At 60.0% G+C, this 24,854-nt stretch overlaps 2 protein-coding genes across 2 annotated transcripts; both read right to left on the reverse strand.

Moving 5' to 3' along the window:
• Window positions 1-898: 898 nt before the first annotated feature.
• On the reverse strand, window positions 899-6,426 carry LOC128818654 (opticin-like). The gene is made up of 6 exons (XM_053998191.1): window positions 6,066-6,426; window positions 5,613-5,751; window positions 4,068-4,226; window positions 2,912-3,114; window positions 1,828-1,923; window positions 899-1,184 (listed from the first exon to the last, which is right to left on the reverse strand). The coding sequence occupies exons 1-6, from the start codon at window positions 6,285-6,287 to the stop codon at window positions 1,014-1,016; spliced, it is 990 nt and encodes a 329-aa protein (XP_053854166.1). The 5' UTR covers window positions 6,288-6,426; the 3' UTR covers window positions 899-1,013.
• Window positions 6,427-11,826: 5,400 nt separating this feature from the next.
• Window positions 11,827-22,979, reverse strand: LOC128818642 (prolargin-like). Its single transcript, XM_053998177.1, has 3 exons — window positions 22,926-22,979; window positions 15,599-16,550; window positions 11,827-13,474 (listed from the first exon to the last, which is right to left on the reverse strand). The coding sequence occupies exons 2-3, from the start codon at window positions 16,533-16,535 to the stop codon at window positions 13,296-13,298; spliced, it is 1,116 nt and encodes a 371-aa protein (XP_053854152.1). The 5' UTR covers window positions 16,536-16,550; window positions 22,926-22,979; the 3' UTR covers window positions 11,827-13,295.
• Between the last annotated feature and the right edge of the window lie 1,875 nt (window positions 22,980-24,854).

Below are 24,854 nucleotides of genomic sequence, written 5' to 3' on the forward strand. Positions count from 1 at the left end.
GAGGTCTGGAAGCGTCACCTCCCTGGAGCAATGCAGCTCCTGGTCCCTGGCCGGGACACCCTGACCGGGATCTCAGGATCTCCCTGAGGCTCTGTCTCGGGGTCCAGGTGTGGAGGTGACCCCAGGAGTGTAAAAGTCCTCGTTCTCCCAGCCCCGCAGCCAAAGAAGAAATCTGAATGTGCAGGGTCGGCTTCTCAAGGGTGTTCATTTTCCCTTCTCTAGAACATTCCCTCTCTCTGCCCTGCTGAGCTCTGCCCAGCAGCTCGGCCATGGCATTCTGTCTGCCCTCAGGGCAGTGTTCACATTTTATACCCAAAACTCCGTGTGCCGTGGTTACAATAACGTGCCAATGTCTGTCATTGATGTTGGGCAGTGTGTCTGTGCCTGAAACCAACAGAAAAGTGTCACCAGCACAGCAGGACATGGAGGGCAAGGAGAAGGAGAAGGAGGTCAGGACATGCCCAAATCCCTCCATCTTGTCCTCTTGAACCCCATTCTAAAAAAGCCCCAAAATTCCACTTTTCCACCCTGTGTTAACTCAACTACCACACTACTCAAACCCTTGTGGTTTGTAATTCCTCACACAGAGCTGGCAGCTTTTTCCACGGGCTAAAATCAAAGCCACAGGTGTTTTTGACACCGTGCCAGGGTCTGCGAGCTCCCTGCCAGGGTCCTGAGACAGGCAGGGCAGGCAGAGGGATGTCCTGGACTCCGACAGCTCTGGAGGGAATGGAGGGAGAAACGGGGCACAGGGAAATCCCATCAATCCCATCTCTGCAAATCCAATCAAAGCTGCTGGGCTGGGGCTGCGCGAGGGCTCCCGGCTGCTCTCACTGCCAAGAACAAGGCTTTGAATGCGTTTTAAAATCTTTATTTTCTTTTCTTTTTATTTTTATGCGTTTGCCCTGGGGTGGAACACCTCCACTTCCGCCACATTTTCCGTGGAGCAGCAGGGTCTGAGCGCTGTGGGACGGGGTCTGGGAACACTTTGCTGCGTTTGCAGCCCCGGGGGCTCAGGAGAAGCGGCCGGTGGGCAGGCGGGGCAGGCAGGAGAAGGCGTTGGGGAAGAGGCTGAGGTTGATGGGGTTCCCGTCCAGGCGGATGTCCTCGAGCGCCCGGCGGATCTGGCCCTGCTCCTGGCTGTCACAGAACGTGTCCTCGTGCATCGTCTGGATGTTGTTGTTCTGCGGGGACGCAAAGGGACGGACCCGAGTCACGGGGAGCGGGAGAGGAGGAGCAGGACCACGAGCAGGAGCAGGACCAGGAGCAGGAGCAGGAGCAGGACCAGGACCAGGAAAAGGACCAGGAATAGGACCAGGAGCAGGACCAGGAGCAGGAGCAGGAGCAGGACCAGGAGCAGGACCGGGACCAGGACTGGGACCAGGAATAGGACCAGGAATAGGACCAGGACCAGGACCAAGACCAGAACCAGGAAAAGGACCCGGACCAGGACAAGGACCAGGGCCAGGACCAGGAGCAGAAAAAGGACCAGGACTAGGAAAAGGACCCGGACCAGGGCTAGAGCCAGGATCAGGAGGACCAGAGCCAGGAAAAGGACCAGGACTAGGAAAAGGACAATGAAGAGGAGGAGAAGGAGGAGGAGGAGGAGGAAGAAGTGGGATCTGCTAAACTCAGGTAAACCTCATCCCACCTAGAGGTGCAGGGAAAGGGACAAATCTGAGTCAAAGGGATGAGGAGGAGGACCAGGACCAGGCCTAGGCCCAGGATAAGGAGGACCAGGACCAGGAAGAAGAGGATGAGGAGGAGGATGAGGAGGAGGGGGATGAGGGCTCTGCTAGGCTCAGGTACAGGCAAACCCCATCCCACCTGGAGGTGCAGGGAGCGCAGGCTCTCGGGAAGGGGCACAGGGATGAAATCCAGCTGGTTATCAGAGAGATGGAGGAACTGCAGCTGCTTCAGGTCCTGCGGGGAGAAGGCAGAGGGGAACCCCTAAAGATGAACTCCCTAAAGATGAACCCCTAAAGATCAACTCCCTAAAGATGAATCCCACTAGAGTTGACCCCCCTAGAGATGAAACCTCAATAGAGATGAACCCCCCTAAAGATGAACCCCCAAGAGATGAACCAATGAACCTCCTAAAGGTGAACTCCCCTGGAAATGAACCCCACTAGAGATGAAACCCCAATAGGGATGAAACCCCATTAGAGATAAAACCCCATTAGAGATAAAACCCCAACAGAGATAAAACCCCAATAGAGATTAAACCCTAATAGAGATGAACCCAAATAGAGATAAAACCCCAACAGAGATAAAACCCCAATAGGGATGAAACCCCAACCGAGATGAACCCCCAATAAAGATGAAACCCCAATAGAGATGAAACCCCATTAGAGCAGACCCCCCTGGAACTGACCCCCTGGAACTGGCCTCCCTGGAGCTGATCTCCCTGGAGCTGACCCCCTTGGAACTGATCTCCCTGGAGCTGATCTCCCTGGAGCTGATTTCCCTGGAGCTGACCCCCCTGGAGCTGACCCCCCTGGAGCTGACCCCCCTGGATCTGACCCCCCTGGAGCTGATCTCCCTGGAGCTGATCTCCCTGGAGCTGGCCCCCCTGGAACTGACCCCCCTGGAGCTGATCTCCCTGGAGCTGATCTCCCTGGAACTGACCCCCCTGGAGCTGATCTCCCTGGAGCCGCCCCCCTGGATCTGCCCCCCCTGGAGCTGCCCCCCCTGTAGCTGGCCCCCTTGGAGCTGCCCCCCCTGGATCTGCCCCCCCCTGGAGCCGACCCCCTTGGAGCTGCCCCCCCTGGATCTGCCCCCCCTGGAGCTGACCCCCTTGGAGCTGCCCCCCCTGGATCTGCCCCCCCTGTAGCTGGCCCCCTTGTCGCCCCCCTCGGCACCCGCCGTGCCCCGGGCGGGCTGGCCCCGGCGCGGCTGTCCCGGCACACACGCGGAAGGCCTCGGGGCGCAGCCCGGCGCTGGCGATGCGGTTGAGGCGGGCGTCCAGGCGCACGATGCCGCGGGGCAGCTCGGGCAGCGCCGTCAGGCGGTTCTCGGGCAGCAGCAGCTCCTGCAGGCTGGGCAGCCGCCGGAACGCGTCCGCGTCCGCCCACGAGATGGAATTGCTGCTCAGGTCGATGCGCTTCAGCTTCTCTGAGGGCAGGAGGAGAAGAGGGACAAAGCCAGGGAGGTTTATTCTCCTCATTCCCCATCCAAATCCTGGTTTTTCCCTTGTGCCAGTGATGATTTTTATGCATTTTTTCATGTATTCGTGGCTATTTTACAGCTCCTTAGCTAGCTCTGGTGCTTTTGCCACCCTTTCTCTCAGATTCTAGAACAATCGACTGCCCTTCTGAACACATTCCTGAAATACTGGTTTGGTGTTATTCCATCTTCTACAACAAGAAGAGGGGCAGAGTGGGGCTGGTGCAGGGGTGGAACAACTGAAACTGAACCTCCTATGGGACGCACCTGTTAAATATCCCAATTCATTAACCCTATAAAACCATCAAACCCCAGATATACCTGTTAAATATCCCAATTCATTAACCCTATAAAACCATCAAAACCCAGATATACCTGTTAAATATCCCAATTCATTAACCCTATAAAATCATCAAAACACAGGTATACCTGTTAAATATCCCAATTAATTAACCCTATAAAATCATCAAAACACAGGTATACCTGTTAAATATCCCAATTAATTAACCCTATAAAACCATCAAAACCCAGATATACCTGTTAAATATCCCAATTAATTAACCCTACAAAACCATCAAAACCCAGATATACCTGTTAAATATCCCAATTAACTAACCCTACAAAATCATCAAACTCCAAATACACCTGTTAAATACCCCAATTCATTAACCCTATAAAACCATCAAACCCCAAATACACCTGTTAAATATCCCAATTAATGAACCTTACAAAACTGCAGAAATCCAATTCCGGGTGCGCCCGTCACCACCGGGACAAAACTCTGCTTTTTTGACTTTTTAACTTATTCTTCCGATAAACTCTTTAACTTCACTATTCTGAGGCCGCTGCGGGGGGGGGGGGGGGTTTTCTCCTGGGGTCCCCGAGGGGTGACCCCGACGCACCGAGGCCGCTGAAGTCGCCGGCGCGGATGGCCCCGATGCGGTTGAAGCGGGCGTACAGGTACGCGGTGTCCGGGGGCAGCGCCGGGATCTGCTCCAGCTCGGCGTCGTCGCAGTACACGGAGGTGCCGAGGCACAGGCACAGCAGGCAGCTGGGCAGCCCTGGGGGTGCATGGAAACAAGCCCTGACCCCATTAAAGTACCCCACAACAGCGGGAGGAGCCCACGCGGCTGTGGGGATGTGGGTCTGTGACACACGGAGATGTCACGGCCTCCTGACCCCATAAAATACCCCAGAACAGTGAGAGGATGTTCCCACCCTGCCCTGGGGACATGGATCTGTGACACCCAGAGCTGTCACAGCCCCTTGACCCCATAAAATACCCCAGAACAACACAGGGACATGCTCACACTGTGGGGACACAGAATGCATGATACCAGCGCTGTCACAGCCCCTTGACCCCATAAAATACCCCAGAACAGCAGGAGGATGTGCCCACACTGTGGGGACACAGAGTCCATGATACCAGAGCTGTCACAGCTGCCTGACCCCATAAAATACCCCAGAACAGCGGAATCTACCCACCCTGCCATGGGGACACGGAGCTGGTGACACCCAGAGCTGTCACAGCCCCTTGACCCCATAAAATACCCCTGAACAGTGAGAGGATATGCCCACCCTGCCATGGGGACATGGAGCTGGTGACACCCAGAGCTGTCACAGTCCCTTGACCCCATAAAATACCCCAGAACAGCAGGAGGATGTGCCCACTCTGTGGGGACACAAAGTCCATGACATTAAAGCTGTCACAGCTCCCTGACCCCACAAAATACCCCACAACAGTGAGAGGATGTGCCCACCCTGCCCTGGGGACACGGAGCTGGTGACACCCAGAGCTGCCACAGCCCCGCATCATCCAGGGAAGGGCCAGAAACTCCCAGCAAAAAAAAAAAAAAAAAACCCAAACTGTTAATAAATGCAGTGCCCAGGATCAAATCCCTCCTGCAGGAGGAGGGGAGATTAAAGCCCCCCAAATTCAGCTTTTTACACCCAAAGCTCTCCTGGCCCCCTTAATTTTCCCACTGGAGGAAGCAGAACTCAAGAAAATTCTTTTGGATCAAGAAAAAATCTGTCCCAGCTGCCCCCAAAGCCCCAGCACGAGCCCACCCCACACCTGATCCCCCACCCCTTCCAGGGGGGGTTCAAAGCAGCTCAGCACCAATTTCCTTTCTCCTCCCACTTAATTTTTCCCAGCCTGGAGTGACAGAAAAGGAATAAAGATATTTATCCTCGCTGCAGGATTTTAATTGTCACTAATCTAATTGCCACTGTCGCAAAGCCTCTGCTCATTAAAGCCTCGCTGCTTTGCTGGAGTTCATTTTTTTCCCCAGTAATTTCTCTCTCTGCCACCCTCCTGCTTCGCTGTGCGAGCAGACTCAACCCCAAAACCCTGCAAAGAGCTGCTGGCAGCACCAAAATTCCCCTTTTTTCCCCCCAAAACTCCACCGGTGTGATGTGGGGATGCATCCCAAGGGAACACAACTCACCCTGCCCGGGGATGGGCGCTGGGGACATGGGGCCAGCACCGCTCGGGGGCTGCGGTTTTGGGGTTCCAGCCGTGGTTTCACCCAGCTCTGGGTGGGGTTTGGGGTCCTTGGGGCGAGGAGCCAAGGTGCCAACCTCGATCTGCAAACACGGCTGGGTGTGAGGGTGGGCGACTCGTCCCCTCCGGGGTGGGTGGCACCGGTCAGGGTCACAGGCACCGGGTTGGGATCATTAATTCCTTCTTGGAAAGCTCTCCAAGGAACCCCCCCTGGCCCAGAGGGATGAAGGAATCCTCACATCCAGGAGCTGGCAGAGCTTTGGCTCGGGTAAAACCTTCCCCAGCGCCGGGAGAGCTGCCAGGGCTGCTGCTGCCAGGAGCTGCTGTGCCACATCCGTCCCTGGCACCAAATCCCTGTCCCAGGATGCAGCCAGGGGCTCTCCTGTGTCCCCCTCACCTTCGGGACAAGGTCCCCGTAGTCGTAGAGCTCCTCGTAGTTGCTCAGGTCCAGGATGTCCCCGTAGTTATCCAAGGTCACCTCGTAGTTGTCCAAATCCAGGTTTCCATAGAGGGTCAGCTCAGCCTTGGGCTTCTCCGCCTTCCTCCTCTCCTTGGCTGGGACAGCCCAAAGTGTCCCCAGGCACAGGCTGGCCACGCCCAGCCAGCCCAGGGGACACATCCTGCACCCAGCCGGGGTCACCGCGCCTGGGGATGGGACCTGGAATGGTCACCAAGGGCTGGATGGGTCACCAAGGGACCTGGAATGGTCACCAAGGGCTGGAATGGTCACCAAGGGACCTGGAATTGTCACCAAGGGCTGGATGCAGGGCTGGGATGTGGCTGAGCCAGCCCCGGGGTGGGGGGGACAAGCAGCCCGGCCCCGGGAGGGGACAGGCAGCCCCCAAACGCTGGGGAGGACAGGCAGCCCCCAGCCCCAGGGGGGGACAGGCAGCCCCCAGCCCCAGGGGGGGACAGGCAGCCCCCGGCCCTGGGGACACTCGGTGACCCTTTTCAGCGCATTTCACGCTCGGCTGTGCGGGAGAGGCCCCGCGGGGCTGCCGGGGCTGCCCGGCTTTCCCAGCCCCGGGGAGCACGGAGGGGTCGGGAGGGGATGAGGGACTGGGAGGTGTTGAGGGACTCGGGAGGTGATGAGGGGGTCACGGCGCTCGTGGCCATGGGTGGAACCGGCCACTGGCCCAACAAGCCCAGCAGCTTGAGGAGAACCAGCCCCAGGGGCCCTGGACCTGCTGCTCTCCCCTTCTGCTCCCACATCCAGGTGTAAATCCCGGTCTAAATCTGCTTTTCCAACATCCTGGCAGGCCAGAGGCCACAAGATCCGTGTGACAGCACGGGGACCCCCCCACCCCAGTCCTGGCAGCTCTACATCCAAACCCTCCAGGGCCCATTCCCACAGAATTCCCTCCCTCCAGCTCCCCTCCCGTGGGACACCCACGGCAGAGCAGGGGGAGGGTCCCAGCCCCCTCCAGCCTCTCCCAAATCCCAAGTCCCAAATCCCAAATCCTAAATCCCAAATCCCAAATTCCAAATCCACCACCCAGCCCAGAGTTTTTTCACTCCGTCCTGAGGATGCTGCCCCCAAATTCCTGCTCTTTCCCCCCAAATCCGCCCTTTCCCAGTGCGCTGAGCCCCCTGCACCCCCCCCCAAACCCTCCCATCCCCCAGCTGTCCCAGCCCGGGGGGGGCTCTGGAGGAGCCAAACGAAACCAGGACAGACGTACCCCCTGTCCTTCCTCTTCCTCTTCCTCCTCCTCCTCGGCGTGGAGAGCCACGCTGGGCTGCAGGGGCTGGGGAAGGGCTGCCCGGCTTTTAAGGCATGGAGAGGAGGAGGAGGAGGAGGGGGCTGCTCGGGGGTCTGGCCGAGGGGACAGGCGGGATGCGGCCAATCAAACCGGCGGTCCCCTGCCGGGTCCTTACATTGTCCCCAGGGCCAGGCGGCCCCGGAGGTGGCTCTGCTCCAGCAGCCCGAGCTGGGGCCGACAGGGGCGGGATTGGAGGGGAACGAGCCGTGACAGCTCCCCGGTGTCCCCACGGGCGGTGGGGACACGGCGCTGGGCGGGGGGGACAGAGCCAGCGCCACCCCAGGTGGTGCCACCAGGGAGGGGGGGGGGACAGTGAGCAGCCCAGGGTTTGGGGGGGCTGCACAGACCCCCCCCCCGAACACTGAGCTCATCCAGCCCAGTTCCCCTCCCGGGACCCCGAACCTTCACTCTCTGGGGTGGTTTTGGGGTTTTTTGGGGAGGGGGAGCCGGTGGGGGTGCAGGGGGGGCTCAGCACCCCGAACCTTCACTCTCTGGGGTAGTTTTGGGGTTTTTTTTGGGGGGACAAGGAGCCAATGGGGGTGCAGGGGGGGCTCAGCACCCCGAACCTTCACTCTCTGGGGAGGTTTTGGGGCTTTTTTGGGGTACAAGGAGCCAATGTGGGTGCAGGGGGGGGCTGAGCACCCCCGATCTTCACTCTCTGGGGTGGTTTTGGGTTTTTTTGGAGAGGGGGAGCCGCTGTGGGTGCAGGGGGGGGCTCAGCACCCCCGATCTTCACTCTCTGGGGTGGTTTTGGAGTTTTTTGGGGAGGGGGAGCCGGTGGGGGTGCAGGGGGGGGCTCAGCACTGTTCCCCTCATTGGGGCGGGGTGGGAACACCCCCTCCACGCCCCCCTGTGTCCCCGGGGACAGAGCTCAGCTCGTGGGGCCACGACCCTCCTGGGGGAGGTCACCGCGGGGCTGGCACACCCCAGGAGGGGCAGGGCGAGCACGGCAGCCCCTCCTGGGCAGCCTCGTGCCCACCCACCCACGGCCGCGAAAATGTTCCTGCCGCCAGCGGCGCATCGCCCCCCACGCACCCACCCACCCTCCCGGCGCACCCATCTGCTCGGGGTGGGGGGCGATCGGGGACACCCCCGCAGCCCCCCAGCCCCCCGCGGGCACCGGCGGCACCCGCAGCCCCCAGCCCCCGCCCGTGCGCCCCCCTCGCTCAGCACGCAGCGCCGCTAATCTTCATTAAGCCGCTCATTAGGCGGCTCGGTGGCCACCGTGACGGAGCCGATGTGGCAGCTGGGGGGGGGGGGGGGCGACAGCGCGGCCGGGGGGGCTGCGGGGATGAGAAAGGTGGGGCTGGCCCAGGGTCCCCTGGGCAGTGGGGTTCCCTGGGCAGTGGGGTTCCCTGGGGTGAAGGGTCCCAAACGTTTAAGGGGTCCCCAGGGATGAAAGGGTCCCAAAGGGCAGTGGGGTCCCCTGGGCAGTGGGGTCCCCAGGAGTGAAGGGTCCCAAAGGGTGAAGGGGTCCCCAGGGGTGAAGGGTCCCAAAGGGTGAAGGGGTCCCCAGGGGTGAAGGGTCCCAAAGAGCAGTGGGGTTCCCTGGGATGAAGGATCCCAAAAGTTGAAGGGGTCCCCAGGGGTGAAGTGTCCCAAAGGGTGAAGGGGTCCCCAGGGGTGAAGGGTCCCAAAGAGCAGTGGGGTTCCCTGGGATGAAGGATCCCAAAAGTTGAAGGGGTCCCCAGGGATGAAAGGGTCCCAAAGGGCAGTGGGGTCCCCTGGGCAGTGGGGTCCCCAGGAGTGAAGGGTCCCAAAGGGTGAAGGGGTCCCCCGGGTTGAAGGGTCCCAAAGAGCAGTGGGGTTCCCTGGGGTGAAGGGTCCCAAAGGGTGAAGGGGTCCCCAGGGGTGAAGGGTCCCAAAGGGCAGTGGGGTCCTCCGGGCAGTGGGGTCCCCAGGGGTGAAGAAAGATGAAGGGGTCTCCAAAGATGAAGGGGTCTCCGGGGCTGAAGGGGTCCCGAGGAGTGAAGGGTCCCCAGGACAGTGAAGGGTTCCCAGGGGTGAAGGGTCCCCAGGGCAATGGGGTCTTTGGGGTCTTTGCTTTTCTGTCCTGGCCCCGGGAATGATGCCCTATCCTTGTCCCCACAAGCCTCCCCTTGTCCCCCTCAGCATTCCCTGCACGGACGGTGTCACCTGGAAGGTCCCTGTGCTCCTGCCACAATCCCAAATGTCCCTCAGTGCCCGGCATCCCCCAAAGGGTCGGTGCCAACCCCTCAGAGCGGGAGGTCCCTGCTCAGCACCCCCAGAAGGGGTTGGGGGGTCGCCAGCTGCACGGGGGATTGAGTGGAGCCAGAATTCCCCCTGATCCCAATCCCTGATCCCCCTGGGGAGGGGACCCAGCCCCTGGGACCAGCAGCTGAGGGGCCCCAACCCCTCTAACCCCACTAATGAGGGGTCCCAGCCTTGCCCGTGACCCCACAGGAGCAGCTTCCCACGCTCCCAGCCCCAATCCCAACCCCACGGGGGCACCGAGGCTTTGCAGGGAGCAGCTTTGGGGTGCTCAGCTCCAATGGGAGATGGCTCCGATTCCCCCGGGAGGGAAAACCCGGCTGGGAGTGGGGGGGTTCACCATGGGGATTGCGGGGAGGGGGCTGGGGGGGGGGGTGCCTGCTCTGTACCCCACAAACGCACACGGACCCGCTCAGCCCCCCCGGGAGCGGCCCCCCGCCCCATCCCACATCCTCACACCTTCCCCCGCAGCCGCCCTCCCTCTGCGCTCGGGATTCGCGCGGGGGAGCGGCAGCAGGAGCGGCTCTGGGGACGCGGAGGGGACGCGCAGGAGGAGGAGGAGGAGGAGGAGGAAGAGGAGGAGGAGGAGGAGGAGCCGCTGCCGCCACCCACCCACCCCGCTCGTGTGGGAACACGCGCAGCCCCAGCCCCGCCGCGGATCCCGCTGCTGCCGGCGTGGGAGAGGGGCTTGGAGAGGGGCTGTGACCCCATGGATGTGGCCCCGAATCCCAGACTTTACAGGGAAGGATGCAGGATACTGAAATGGGGCTGTGACCCCATAAATGTGGCCCCAAATCCCAGATTTTACAGGGAAGGATGCAGGATGCTGGAATGGGGCTGTGGCCCCATGGATGTGTCCCTGAATCCTCAGATCTCAGAGGAAAGGATGCAGGATTTTGGGATGGGGCTGTGACCCCATGGATGTGGCCCCGAATCCCAGATTTTACAGGGAAGGATGCAGGATACTGAAATGGGGCTGTGACCCCATAAATGTGGCCCCAAATCCCAGATTTTACAGGGAAGGATGCAGGATACTGAAATGGGGCTGTGACCCCATAAATGTGGCCCCAAATCCCAGATTTTACAGGGAAGGATGCAGGATGCTGGGATGGGGCCGTGACCCCATGGATGTTTCCCTGAATCCTCAGATTTTAAAGGGAAGGATTCAGGATTTTGGGATGGGGCTGTAACCCCATAGATGTGGATGTAGGATTTTACAGGGAATCTTGCAGGATGCTGGAAGGGGGCTGTGACCCATGGATGTGTCCCTGAATCCTCAGATTCTAAAGGTAAGGATTCAGGATTTTGGGATCGGGCTGTAACCCCATGGATGTGACCCCAGATTTTACAGGGAATTTTGCAGGATGCTGGAAGGGGGCTGTGACCCATGGATGTGTCCCTGAATCCTCAGATTCTAAAGGTAAGGATTCAGGATTTTGGGATCGGGCTGTAACCCCATGGATGTGACCCCAGATTTTACAGGGAATTTTGTAGGATTTTGGGATGGGGCTGTGGCCCCACAGATGTGGGTGGATGCAGGATTTTGGGATTGGGGCTGTGGCCCCACAGATGTGTCCCTGCATCCCAGATTTCAGAGCCCCGTGGTGGATCCCGGCTGCTGCCGGGGCTGGGAGAGCAGCCTTGGAGATCTCCACGCTGCTCCCACCAGGAAATTCACCCCGGGGAGGTTTGTAGGGCTTCCCCTGGTGCTGTGGGGGCAGCTCGTGGTTGTCACCCACCCCGATGTTCGGTGTCACAGCCTCGCAGCCAGGATGAGGCTCTCCTAATTAGCAGGGATGCTCATTAAGGGAAGGCACGTGGGGCAGGAACCTGGCCTGCAGGTGTGACACCAGCTTGGACACCAGGGCTGACCCTCAAACCCTGCTTTGGGGTCAAGGGACCTTAAATCCCATCCCATGGGCAGGCACACCTTCCACCAGCCCAGGCTGCTCCAACCTGACCCTGGACACTTCCAGGAATCCAGGGGCATCCAGGGATTCTCTGGGAATTCCATCCCAGCCCTTCCCAGCCAAGAATTCCTTCCCCAATTCAGCATCACTCCAGCTAAAACCCCAAGCCCACCAACCCCCAAAAACTTTGGGAGAGTCATCCCCAGGCGAGGAGATTTTGCTGCTGGGTGAAGCAGCGCCTGAGGAAGGCGAGGATGGATCAGGGAGAGGCTCAGGGTCCCTTGTGAATGATTTTATTTCCACTGCTGCGGGGAGTGGGAGTGAAAATCCCATAAAGTTGCCGGGTCGGGAGGTACACGTGGCGTTAGGAACATCTGTACATTCTACCAGTCTATATACACATCAGATATAAATATATATAAATCCAGGGGGCTCCGTCCGGGTTTAGGGCTGAAACCTGTCCCACCCAACTGCAGGGAGAGCTGGAAGGGAGATTTGATCATCAGGAAAAAACCCTCCTTAATTAGCACGAGGTTTTAATTAATGGAGAAAGGGGAGCATCCCTGTGCCAGCTGCAGGGATTAGGACACGGTGCCCGTCCGTGGCCATCCCGGGAAGGGTCAGTTCTGCTGGCTGGACACAAAGGAGCTTTCTTTGGTTTATTTAATGCTCGTTGCAGTTGGATTTTGATTTTTTTTTTTTTTTTCCTCTCTAATGCTCGGCCTTTAAATCCAAATCCTGAGACTCAGGAAGAAAAGAAGAGAATAATCCCCCCTAAACCCGGACACCCTATAAATGCAGGTACAGCTAAGGGGGGGGGAAGCGATACATGTGAGGATGGGGAAGAGCAGGGATAAAAATAGCCCTTCCAAAGGATGATTCTTCCCTTTTCTTCTCCCTTCCTTTTATTTCTAATAAAAAAAAAGGCAAAACTCAGCCATGTGTCATTGGCTCCGGAGAGAAACTGAGCCGTGGATGTGGCCCTGAATCCTCAGATCTCGGAGGGAAGGGTGCAGGATTTTGGGATGGGGCTGTGGCCCCACAGATGTGGCCCTGCATCCTCAGATTTTACAGGGAATTATGCAGGATTTTGGGATGGGGCTGTGGCCCCATGGATCGGTGCTGGGATGGGGCATTTGAAGCCAGGCAGGGTCTGCTCTTGCCCAGGGGGTGTGGAAGGTGTGCCCCTCCCTGCTCCATCCCGGCAGATCCACAGCTCCAGGAGGGATTTGGATCCTCCTCCTGCAGAGAAATGTGGAGCCAAAGCTCTCCAGAAGGGTGACAGGAGTGTCCCCATCCCCTGGGATGGCCTGATTGTCCATCCTCCCTCCCCTTCCACGGATCCCACCGCTCTCAACTCCATCCCATCCCCGCTCCAAAATCCAGCGGGAATGGCTCCCCAGGAGCAGGGACACGCCCGAGCCCAGCAGCTCCACCCGGACCGGCCCCAACCCCCGAGGGAGAGACGGAGCCGGCTCCGGGCTGGGCCTGGGGGACAAGGACAGGGAGCTGTGACCTGCGGTGGCAGGCGGGACACGGCGCTGTCCTGCACCGAGCGGTCCCCAGGGAGCCACCAGCGTCCCTGCAGGGCAGGAAAAGGGGCGGACGGGGGAGAGGAGGAGGATGGAGGCGGGGAGTGAGCAGGGGCAGAGGGAGGAGAGAGGGTCCCACGTGTCGGGGGTGAAACGTCCGAGCAAAGCCGGGCCTGGGAGAGGCGGGGCAGGGCTAAAACACCACGGACTGCAGCAGGCGGAAACACAGCATCAGGTCCAGAGGGATGGGCGGCTTCAGGAGGTTCCCGTCCAGCCGCAGGTAGCGGAGCCGGGGGACGCTGTCCAGGTCGGAGGGCGAGAAATCCTGGATGGACACCAGCGAGGTGGGGCAGATCTGCGTGCCGTTGATTTCTGCGGGCGCAGGAGGAACAGCGGGGAGCGGGTCAGGGGAAAGGGAACGTGGAGAGGAGGAAGAACGGGATGTGGGTTAGGGAAAAGGGAATGTGGAGAGGAGGAAGAGTGGGATTCAGGTCAGGGAAAGGGGAATGTGGAGAGGAGGAAGAGCCAGGTGTGGGTTAGGGAAAAGGGAATGTGGAGAGGAGGAAGAGTGGGATTCAGGTCAGGGAAAGGAGAATGTGGAGAGGAGGAAGAGTGGGATTCAGGTTAGGGAAAAGGGAATGTGGGCAGCCGGGTGTGGGTCAGGGAAGGGGGAGTGCAGAAAGGAGGAAGAATGGGGTGTGGGTTAGGGAAAGGGGAATGTGGAGAGGAGGAAGAGTGGGATGCAGATTAGGGAAAAGGGAACGTGGACAGCCGGGTGTGGGTCAGGGAAAGGGGAATGTGGAAAGGAGGAAGAATGGGGTGTGGGTTAGGGAAAGGGGAATGTGGGCAGGAGGAACAACAGGATTCAAGTTAGGGAAAGAGGAATGTGGGCAGGAGGAAGAGCGGGATGTGGTATAGGGAAAAGGGAATGTGGAGAGGAGGAAGAACAGGATGTGGGTCAGGGAAAGGGGAATGTGGGCAGGAGGAAGAGCAGGGTGTGGTTTAGGGAAAAGGGAACGTGGACAGGGATTTTTTAATCCCCCCCTGTTATTGAACCCCAAATTGGGGTTGGTTTGCCACCGAAAGGGACAATCCCAGGCTGCTCAAAGCCCCAGCAAGAGGGAAAATCTGGCTTTTGATCAGGAGCGAAGTAGGTCACGTTCCTGCGGAGCGCAGCGAGGGATGCGGTGGCATTCCGGAGAGAAAAGGGATCATCCCGCTCCCGGAACCTGCCGAGCCGGCCCTGAGCTTCCCAAAAAAACATCAAGGAATCCTGCTCCAGCCCTGTCATGCCGGAGGTAACGTCAGAACCCGGCTCTTTGCTCGCCTTGGAATTCCACGTGTCCCTGCCCAGCCGGGGCACGCGTTATGGAAAATAAACCCCGGGATTCTGATGTCAGCACCCAGCTCCAGGGATGGGAACCTTCTAAAAACCGGGGAAAACAGGTGAGGAAAAGCTGGGTCAGGGCGTGCACGGGATTCCTGTCATGGAAAACCCCAGCAGCACTCGGATCCTGGGGTTGTGGGAAGCCAGCAGGGGTCACCACCTGCACCCCAAGGTCCCTCCCGGCTCAGATTTGGTGGTGTTTGATCAAAATTCAGATTAAGGAGCGTTGGAGGCAGTTGTGGTCACAGCAGGAGCTCCAACAGAGGAGACATCCAGGGAGACCAGGAATCCTGGAATGGTTTGGGTTGGAAGGGACCATAAAGATCACCCAGAGACACTTTCCACTGTCCCAGGTTGCTCCAAGCCCCGTCCAGCCTGGCCTTGGACACTTCCAAGGATGGGGAAGCCACAGCTTCTCCAGGAATTCCATCCCAGCCCCTCACTTCTCTCCCAGAGAAGAATTCCTTCCCAATATCCCACTCATCCCTGCCCTCTGGAGGTGGGAAGCCATTTCCTGTGTCCCGTTCCTCCATCCCTCATCCCAAGTCTGTCTCCAGCTCTCCTGGAGCCCCTTTAGGCGCTGGAAAGCTGAATGGGAATGCAGTGGGATTCTGTCTCCCACTCTGTGCTCGCTCTGTTTCCACACATCCCAGGCTCCTGTCCCATGGACTTGCAGCTGGATTTCCCTGGAATGGTGTGAGACAGCCCTGGCTGCTCTGCCTCCACGGCAGCCTTGTTCTCCCCGTTCCTTCCCCGCTCTGGGATGTTTCCTCACCATCCCCAGCCTTGTGTTTGGCATCTGTTCCCAAAATATGCGCCCAGGCTCTCCTCGTTGCATATCCCGATTTTTGCCAGGGAAAGAGCCCTTCCAAGGGCAGGTGGCCCCAAAGAAGACAGCTGGGAAAAGTCCTGCAGCACCGGGGGGGGATTTCACTCTGCTCCTCCCCTTCCACCCAGATCCTCCCTCCACCCTTGCAGCTCCCACCTCATCCCACCACCGCTTCCCCCTTGGAAGGCATCGCATCCCACCGGGTGTGAAACGACCTTTCCAAGGTTCTTCTCCCCGAAAAACCTCCCCGCATCCCCCAGCCAACCCGCGTGGGACTCACTCTCGATGGAGTTGTTGTTCAGGTAGAGGTGCTCCAGCTTGGGGCTGATGAAGGGCACGTTGGTGAGCTTGTTGTGGGCCAGGTGCAGCACCAGCAGGTTGGTGAGGTTGAAGGAATTTTTGGGCAGCCCCTTGTCCGAGATCTGGTTGTAGTTGAGCCGGATGAAAGCCAGGTTGGGAAACTCCTTGAAATAATCGCTGGGGATGTCCTCAATGTTGTTCCTGTCCAGGAAGAGCTGGTGGATGGCGCTGGGCACGCCGGGGGGCATCTTCCTCAGGATGTTGTGGGCCAGGTTGAGCTGCATGAGGTTCTTGAGCCCCTTGAAGGTGTTCTTGTTGAAGACGCCGTCGCTCAGCTTGTTGTGGTGCAGGTCCAGCAGCACCAGGTTCTCCAGCTTGTTGAAGACGCCGGCGGGGATCTTGGAGATCTGGTTCCTGCTGAGCCGCAGCTGCTCCAGGTTGGGCGGCAGGAAGGCGGGCACCTCCTTCAGCTGGTTCCTCTCCATGTAGAGGAAGATGAGGTTTTCCAGCTTCTCCAGCACCTTCCTGTCCACCTTGCGGATGCGGTTGTTGTCCAGGTTGACCCATTTGAGGCCGGTGGCGTTGCGGAAGGACTCCTCGGGCAGGTCGGCGATGAAGTTGTTCTGCAGGTACAGGTAGTGGATGCGCGGCGGGATCACCGGCACCGTGCGCAGGTTGCGGCTGTCGCAGTACAGCGCCGACGGGAAGTCGGGCGGGCAGTAGCATTCCCGCGGGCAGTCGGGGAAGACGGACGGCGGGCCCGGAGGGAGGGGAGGGGGCAGCTCCGTGGGCTCCGCCGGCTCCTCGAAGGGCGCGGGCGGCCGCGTGGGCCTGCGCGGGGGTTTCCGCCGCTGCCCGCTGCCCGCCGGCACCAGCGCGAGCACCAGTGGGAGAAGGAACGCGAGGGCCGCCTTCATGGTCCGGGTGTTTTCCTGCAGGGACACGGGGAGAGGGGTTGGGAAGGGGCCGGTTGAGGAATTGGCACCTCCCCACCGCTGGCACGCAGGGGTTTGTCCCTCGTCTCTGCCGCCTGCCTTCCTCTCCCCTTCCTGCTGGAGGTCATCTTCCAATCCAGCCCCTCCCCAGAGCGGGAGTCGCTGAGGTCCTTATCCCTGGCTCACCATTATCCATGGAATTCCTCTGCTCATCATTATCCCTGAGATTCTTCTCCCTGCCCCACCGTTATCCATGCAATCCCTCTCATTCACCATTATCCATGGAATTCCTCTCCCTGGCTCACCACTATCCATGGAATTCCTCTCCCTGGCTCACCATTATCCATGGAATTCCTCTCCCTGGCTCACCGCTATCCATGGAATTCCTCTGCTCATCATTACCCCTGAGATTCTTCTCCCTGCCCCACCGTTATCCATGGGATCCCTCTCATTCACCATCATCCGTGGAATTCCTCTCTCGTTCATTATTATCCATGGGATGTCTCTAGCTCACCATTATCCATGGGATCCATCTGTCTCACTGTTATCCATGGGATCCCTCTCCCTGCCTCACCATTATCCATGGATTTCCTTTCTCATTTATGATTATCCATATGATCCCTCTGGGTCACCGTTATCCATGGAATTGCTCTCCCTGCCTCACCATTATCCATGGAATTCCTCTGGCTCACTGTTATCCATGGAATTCCTCTCTCATTCACCACTATCCATGGAATTCCTCTCCCTGCCACACCATTATCCATGGGGAATGTTGTTGTTGGTGGTGGTTTTTTTTTTAATTTGGGTTTTTATTTCCTTTTTCCACCCTGCAGCGCCTGGGCCCTCCCCAGAGGCCGCTTCCATCCCCTCTTCCCGAAGGATGGCCCAGCCCTTCAGGCACCTGGATGGGCTGGGCTTCCCTTGGCACTCGGGACAGCAAATCAACGATTCCACAGGAAACTGGCGGTGGAAAAGTGCCGGGAATGCGGCAGCGGTGAACGGGACAGGAGGGACGGATGGCTCTGGGATGAGGAACAGCCCCTCTGCCAGGCCCTGGGATGGAAAGGGCATTCCCAAAGTGGGAACAACACAGGGGTTTGGATCTACAGCTCCCCGTGCTGCCCAGAGAACCCATCCAGCCCCTCCAGCTCCGTCACTATTTGGGAAGAGTCACAGCGGGAGACTGGGAGGGATCAGGCGAGGTTTGTGTGCTCCAAGGCAGAAAGTTTCTCCTGGACATCGTCTCTTGTCACCTCTCCCTCTTCCCTGGCTCCTTATCACCCTGTCCCATCCCTGCTGCTGCCTTGGAACAGCAGCTCCTTGGTCATCCTTGCTGGATTTTCTGGGAATTCTCCAGCTGCTGCCTCGGAGGATGGAGGGATGCAGCAGAGGAGCTCCGTGCAGGTGGGGTTTGGAGTTTGGATGGTTCCACATTCCCCAGATGGAGCAGGCTGGGATCAGGGTGGGATTCCTGGGCACGGACCCTGGGGGCTCACCAGGCTTTTCCCAGTGGGATTCATCACCCCGGCAGGATCAGAGCGAGGCAGAGGGAGGGCGGGAAGGAGCTCGGAGACAGCGGAGAGAGGGGAAAATGAGGGAAACCAGAGGAGGAAGGGAAATGGAAGGGAAAGTGCTGCTGAGATGGGAAAAGCCTTTGGAGCTGCTGGAGCGGCTGGTGCCAATTCTGGGGGGAAATCCGGCACTTCCAGCTGTCCCATCCAGCACAGCAGAGTGGGATTCTGTGCCCATCCTCCCTTTCCAGCCCATTGCCAGCTCTCCTCACGCCTGGAATCTCCAGTTTCCATCATCCCTGGAGGGGAAAAAGCCCCCTCCCAACCCGGGAACCGGCCACACCAACCCCCTGCTGCTTTCCAGCAGGATCTGCATCCCACCCTGGGTGGGTCACCCTCTTCCAGGGCCACCTCTGCCAGCCCCAACTCCCTCTGGAGCGATCCCACGCTTTCCTGGGGCTCCAAGGAGTTGACTTTCTCCAGGAAAAGATCCTGTTTTCGCCCCTCCTGCAGGCCCAGCCTGTTCCTCCCGGCTCCCATCTGGCTCTGGTTAACCCCGCGCGCCTCCCGAGCCGGCTGCTTTCCATCAGGGCTCTGGCATCTCGCTGGGGGAAGGGAGGAGCAGGGAAGGAGCCAGCAGAGCCCAGAGCTGCCGGATCCTGAGCCCAGCAGAGCTGCAGCAGGTCCTGGTTGGGGATGGATGTGATCCCGTCCCCGCATTCCGTGTTCAGTGTCTGGAAAATGGGAAAATCCGTGACAGGAATCTGCTGTTTGTGCAGTGCCCTTCCCATTCCATCAGCATCCTGCTCCTTCCCTGGCCACAGCACATGGATCTCTCTCCGTGTTGTCCCAGAGCTTTCCATGGGGTCCCAGAGCTTTCCATGGGGTTTTTCCTCTGCTCCAGATCCTGGATTTTAAACCCCACAAACGCCCGAGGGAGCGGCGGGGGCTGAGGTCTGAGCTTGGCCCGGTGCAGAGGGGAGGGAGCAGCTGGGAGGTGATCTTCCATCCAGGACACAATATTCCAGCCAGGACACGCTGGGATCCAGGTGTTGGATCCACTGAGCCCACCCAGCAATGTCCCAGCAGGGTGGGGGACAGGGCAGTGCTGTCACCCCGCTGAGCCTGCCCCGTGCCCTCCACACGAGGATTTGACACCCCAGATGTTTGGGGACCCGGAGAGAGGGAACAGCCACCCGAGCCAGGAATCCCGGCTGGAGGGTGACAACATCCTGTGGGATTCTGTCAGCACAGACAGAACAGTGGCGGGAGGCTGACGCTGCCCCTTTTATCCCCCCCCACGGGGACTGTCCCAGCCCTGTGACACTGCCACCACCCTTCCCCTGTGCCGGGCACCAGCCTGCCTCGGGAAAGCAGGACCCACTCCCAAGCAAACTGCAGCAAAGCAGTGACATTCCCAAAAAAAACAGGGATGCAACGAGCCTGGGGCCACCGCAACATCACAATCGCTGGAAGGTTCCAAGCCAGCTCTCCCAGGACCTGGAAAAGCTGGAAGTCTGTTCTCCATCCAGTCGGATTTACCGGCATGAGTGCCAGGAGCAGAATTCCCAAATCCCACCCCCTGATCCCACCGGAGCCCCTGCCCTGCCAGCCTCCCCTCCCCGACGGACGGGGCAGCTCCGATTCCAGCTGCCCACAAGGAATCCGTGCCACTGGAACGAAGTTAAGTCATGGAGCAACGGAGGAATTCAGGAAACCGACGGCCTGGCGTGGAAAAAAGGCTCAATTCATGGATAAAACCAATCCTGACACCTCCCCAGCCGCTGAGCTCGGCCTGGCTGCAAGGCCAAGGCACCCAACAGATCCCGGGGCTTTTCCCAGAAGGAGGCAGCTGCTTCCTCAGCCATCCCAGCTACAATGGATGAAAAAAAACCAAAAAACCGGTGCAACAGCTGGAAATTCCAGCCCCGAATGCCACTGGGGTTTGCTTTGCACATAGTTTCTCTTCCCTGCATCCCAGTAACCCCCAGCTCGCAGCGGCGCTGGCTGCCAGCCCCGGGATGGGCGCCAAGGGCAGGGAGAAGCCGCCACCCCGGGGCGAGAGGGAGCCGTGCAAAGGTCACCGCGGGGGATTTGTCACCGGCGAAGTCCCCTCCTTGTCCCTCCGGTGCCTCCTGCAGCGGTGAGGGGAGAGCGAGCAGCTGGATCCGGGTATTTGTCCAAGATCCCGCTCCCGCAGAGGGATAAAGGGAATTTTAACTCTGGGAGAGGCAGGAAAAGCCTGGATGGCTGGAGCAGGGCCCCTTTCCAGCTCGTTGTTAGCTCGTCTCGCGCATTCCCGCAATTCCCATCATCCCTGGTGGGGGAAAAGCCCCCTTCCAGCCTGGGAGCGGGAATGTCGGAGCAGAACAAGGAGAGCAAGATAAAAATAACCACAGGGATCGGGCAAAGCTCCTTCCTTGGCTTCCCTCGCGTCCAACACCGCTCGTGTCTCTGCGAGAGCCTGACCCAACACGGAGCTCGTCATCCGGCAGCTCCGGAGCGCTGGGAATCGTGGAAAAGGGGGAGGGCAGCCAGGCTGTCACCCAGGCATCGCCGGGGTCCCTTGGGAAGCGCAGCCCTGACGCAACAACCCCGCGGTTCTCGCCCTTTCCCAGCCCTTTCCCAGCGGAGCCGGGCTGGAGCCGGGACTGGGTTCCTGCCGCATTCCCGCTGGGATGGCGCTGTGTCCATGCAGGGATTGGTGACACCCGCCAGGGCTCAGCCAGGCGACAACAGCGCGGGGCTCCTGCCAGGAGGGTCCCCAGAATCCCCGGGATCCTTCCCAAAGGCTCATCCCGTCCTCTGCTCCCGGGTCCCCACAGTCCCCGGGATCCTTCCCAAAGGCTCATCCCGTCCTCTGCTCCCGGGTCCCCACAGTCCCCGGGATCCTTCCCAAAGGCTCATCCCGTCCTCTGCTCCCGGGTCCCCACAGTCCCCGGGATCCTTCCCAAAGGCTCATCCCATCCTCTGCTCCCTCCTCCCGCGGCAGCGCCCGTGGGAAGGCGGCCCTGGCCGGGAGCACCTTCCCGCTGCTCCCTCGGTCTCAGCAATTCCTCCCTCCCTGCGTGTTCCGACCCTTCCCAGCGCCGCTCCCGGCTCGGATCCCGCTGCCACACGCAGTGGGAATGGCTGGACAGGGACAAAAGCGGATCCTGGCTGCCAAAGCGCCGCCGGCCCGGACCCCACACACGCCCCGCTCGCCCCCCCAAGCAGCCGCCTCGCCCCGCTCCGCTTCTCCCTCAGGCTGGGAAACGGCTCCGACGCCTCATTCCCTCCTCTCCAGCCTCTTCCAAGGGCAGGGAAAGCCTCCCACGGCTGCGCTTTGATCTCTTCCCGGGCTGGAAGCGCTGATCCCTCGTTCCCCGGGGAGCAGGGAGAGAATTCCCGCATTCTGGCTGTCCCAGGAAAGGGCGCTGCGCTGCCCGGGAGGCGGCTCTGGGATGCCCTGGCCGCCACACGAGGCAGGGCCGGGATCGCGGGATCCCAGAATCCCGTGATCACAGGATCCCAGAATCCCACGACCCCGGGATTGCAGGATGACAGGGTTGCAGGATCCCAGGATCCCATTATGCCAGGATCCCATGATCCCAGGATTGGAGGATCCCATGATGCCAGGATCCCATGATCCCAGGATTGGAGGATCCCATGATGCCAGGATCCCATGATCCCAGGATTGGAGGATCCCGTGATGCCAGGATCCCATGATCCCAGGATTGGAGGATCCCGTGATGCCAGGATCCCAGGATTGGAGGATCCCAGGGAAGTTTCCAAGCCCTCACGAGCCGCGCGCCAGCGGGATGCATTCCCATGTTTTGCTTTGGAGCTGCTTTTCCCTAAACCTCTCCAGCCGGCGGGCAAGGACAGGTTTGGGATGAGCCTCTTCCCAGTAACAAAACCCTTTTTTTCCCAGGATTTCGGCGAACATCATTTCCCGCTTGCTCTTCCCGTGGGGACAAAGAGCCGGCTCCAAACGGGACCCCCGCGGGGAGGGGGCTGCACCTCCCCTCCCACCTGGAGCTGAGCTGGCTCCGGGCAGGAAAAGTGGGATTACATGCCCTGGGAATGCTCGGTGCGATCCAGGCAGGAAAGAAGGGCTTTACCACCTACATTTTGGGCAGAAAAGCAGCGGGTTGGAAGCGGCCCTGGAGCTGTCGGGCTGTTCGCTCCCACCCCGCTCCGGTCCCTTCCAACACTCCCCGTTCCCACTCCGGCACGGGGAGATGGGAGCAGCCCCCCAGAGCCTCCCCCCAAGCCCCGCCCGGCTGCTCAGCCCCTGCCGCAGGCAGGACAAGGTGCCCCGATGTCCCCGGAGGCTCCTGGTGGCATTCCTGGCTCCGGAGGTGTCCCTCCTTCTCCTCTCGGCCTCTCCCTTTCCTCGCTTGTTTTCCCTCCTGCTTCCCAAGGCAGGGATTGTCCTGGGCATGGCCGGGGCTGTGCAGCCCCCCCGGCTCCCCCAGTTCCGGCCCCCGGCGCCCCCAGTTTGGCTGCAGAGCCCAACGTGCTGGGCTTTGGGGTGTGGGGGACACACAAGGGGCACTTCATGGCCCCCAAAAAGCGCCTGGCAGTGGCCGCAGCGCTGTCACACCCCCCGGGCTTCCCTGTGACCCCACAGCCCCCAAACCCCCCCCTCCTCCACCCCACGGCGAGAGAAACTCCTGGAACCGGAGCAGAGAAAGAACAAAGACTCCAGAGCGCTGCAGGACAGAAGAACCAAGAGGAGAGGGGGGAAAAGGAGGAAGAGCAGACGTTTTTGGGGATGGAAGGGAGGCCGGAGAGGGCAGGAGCATCGTGGCGTCGCGGGTGGGAGCTCAGGCAGGGTGAGAAGAGCCTGGGGGGGAAACACCTGCCCAGAGCTTACCTGTGTGCACCTCTCCCTCCTCCTGCCTCCTATTAATCCCCAAGACAAGTTTCTCTCTGGCTTCTCTCTCCCTCCTCCTCCTCCTCCTCCTCCTCCTCCACCACCTCCTCCTCCTCCTCCACCTCCTCCTCCTCCTCTCCGCTCCGCCACGAGCGAGCCCGGCCGGGGCGCGGGGGTTTTGTGGCTGGGAGCGGTGGGAGCGCGGGGGGCGGAGGGCTGGGAGGGCTGGGAGCACTGGGAGGGCTGGGAGCGAGGCACGGTGACAACAATCACGTCTTTCTCTGGCAGCCGAGCGCGGCGGGCTCGGCGCACACGCGGCTCTGGCGCTCGGCAACAATTCCTCCTCCTCCTCCTCCTCCTCTTCCTCCTCCTGCTGCTGCTGCTGCTGCTGCGGAGGCAGCTCCTTGTTTCAAAACAAAGCTAATTAATCACGGAATAAGCCCTGCCCTCGCCGCCGGCTCCGCTTTCCCAGGAGCGGGCTGGAGTCGTGCTGGGTGGGTGTCCCCTGTCGCCACCCGCAGGGACTCCCGGCTGTCCCCACATCCCGATTTCCTCAGGGCAGATGGAACCTGGAAACTGGGGTGCAGGGCTTGGTTTGCTGCCAGCTGGGGATGAGCTTTGGTTGAAATGCCGGTGGCACTTCGCGAAAGACAGGGTGGGGGTGACACAGTGGTGGCACGAGCTGCGTCCCTGGGTTTTCCTGGCTGGAAAACAGCAGTGCACAGAGGGGACACGGCCAGGAGGGCTCAGGGGGGACATTTCTGCTCCGAAAGGGACATTTTTGTCCACGAGGGGCTCAGAGGAACCCGGGACCTGTTGCGTGTTCAGAGCTCTGAGGGATCCCGGGGGGGACACAGCAGCCCCCCCAGCCCTGGGAATTGCCATCCCACATCCATCCCTTTCCCAGAGTTCTTGGGATGTGGGATTAAGGGGGGCACAGGAGCCCCCCAGCCCCAGGAATTGCCATCCCACATCCATCTCGATCCCGGAATTCCTGGGATGTGGGATCCAGGGGGGCACAGGAGCCCCCCAGCCCCGGGAATCCTCCTCCCACATCCATCCCTTTCCCAGAGTTCTTGGGATGTGGGATCCAGGGGGGCACAGGAGCCCCCCAGCCCCGGGAATCCCCCTCCCACATCCATCCCAATCCCAGAATCCCTGGGATTTGAGGTCCGGGGGTCTCCTCCCTCCCTCCCCACCATCCCCCTCTCTCCATCTACAGCAGGACCGTGAAACCCGAGCTGCTCTGGCTCCTCGAAATCCCAATCCCGACCGTGCCAGGGGCTGGCAGCCACCCAGGAGGGGCTGCTCCTGCACTTCCACACCGGGCTGGCAGCGGCTGGCAGCCAAAACCGGAGATTTTCCCAAAATTCCCCCTCTCTGCACTGCCCTGTTTTGCCTTAAATGTATTTATTCCCAACACTCCGCCTTTCACCCCAAAACCGGGGAATGGCCCCTTGCTGAGGGCCTGGAGCAGGATGATCCCAAGCCAGAAATCCAGCAGGTAGATGGAGTGGGAGGCAGGAAAAGGCATCGAGAGGACCCACGGAGGAATTCCAGGCTGTTTAAACAAAAAGTCGGGATGGAGACTGGAGTTTGCCAGCTGGAAAAGGACCAGGATCAATAGGGAAAGGAGATGCTGTTTGGAAGGAGATGCTGCTGGAATTTGATGCGAATTCCTTTCAAAACCAGTCCAAAAAACCCCCAAATCCATGGGGACATGTTCCATGGATTTTTTTTTTTTTTCCCCTGCTAATTTACAGCTGCTCATCCGGGCATGGAAAGGGAGAAATTGAGGCACCAAACGGGGCAGTTCCTGGCACTGAAGCGATGCCAGGATGGAAAGGTGTCACATCCCAGACCTTCTCCATGCTCTGCCCGACCTCTGGAGCCGCTCCCACCCCAGGAAAGCTCCAAATTTCAGGCAGC

The sequence above is a fragment of the Vidua macroura genome, chromosome 24 (genome assembly GCF_024509145.1).
Source record: "Vidua macroura isolate BioBank_ID:100142 chromosome 24, ASM2450914v1, whole genome shotgun sequence".
NCBI lineage: Eukaryota > Metazoa > Chordata > Aves > Passeriformes > Viduidae > Vidua > Vidua macroura.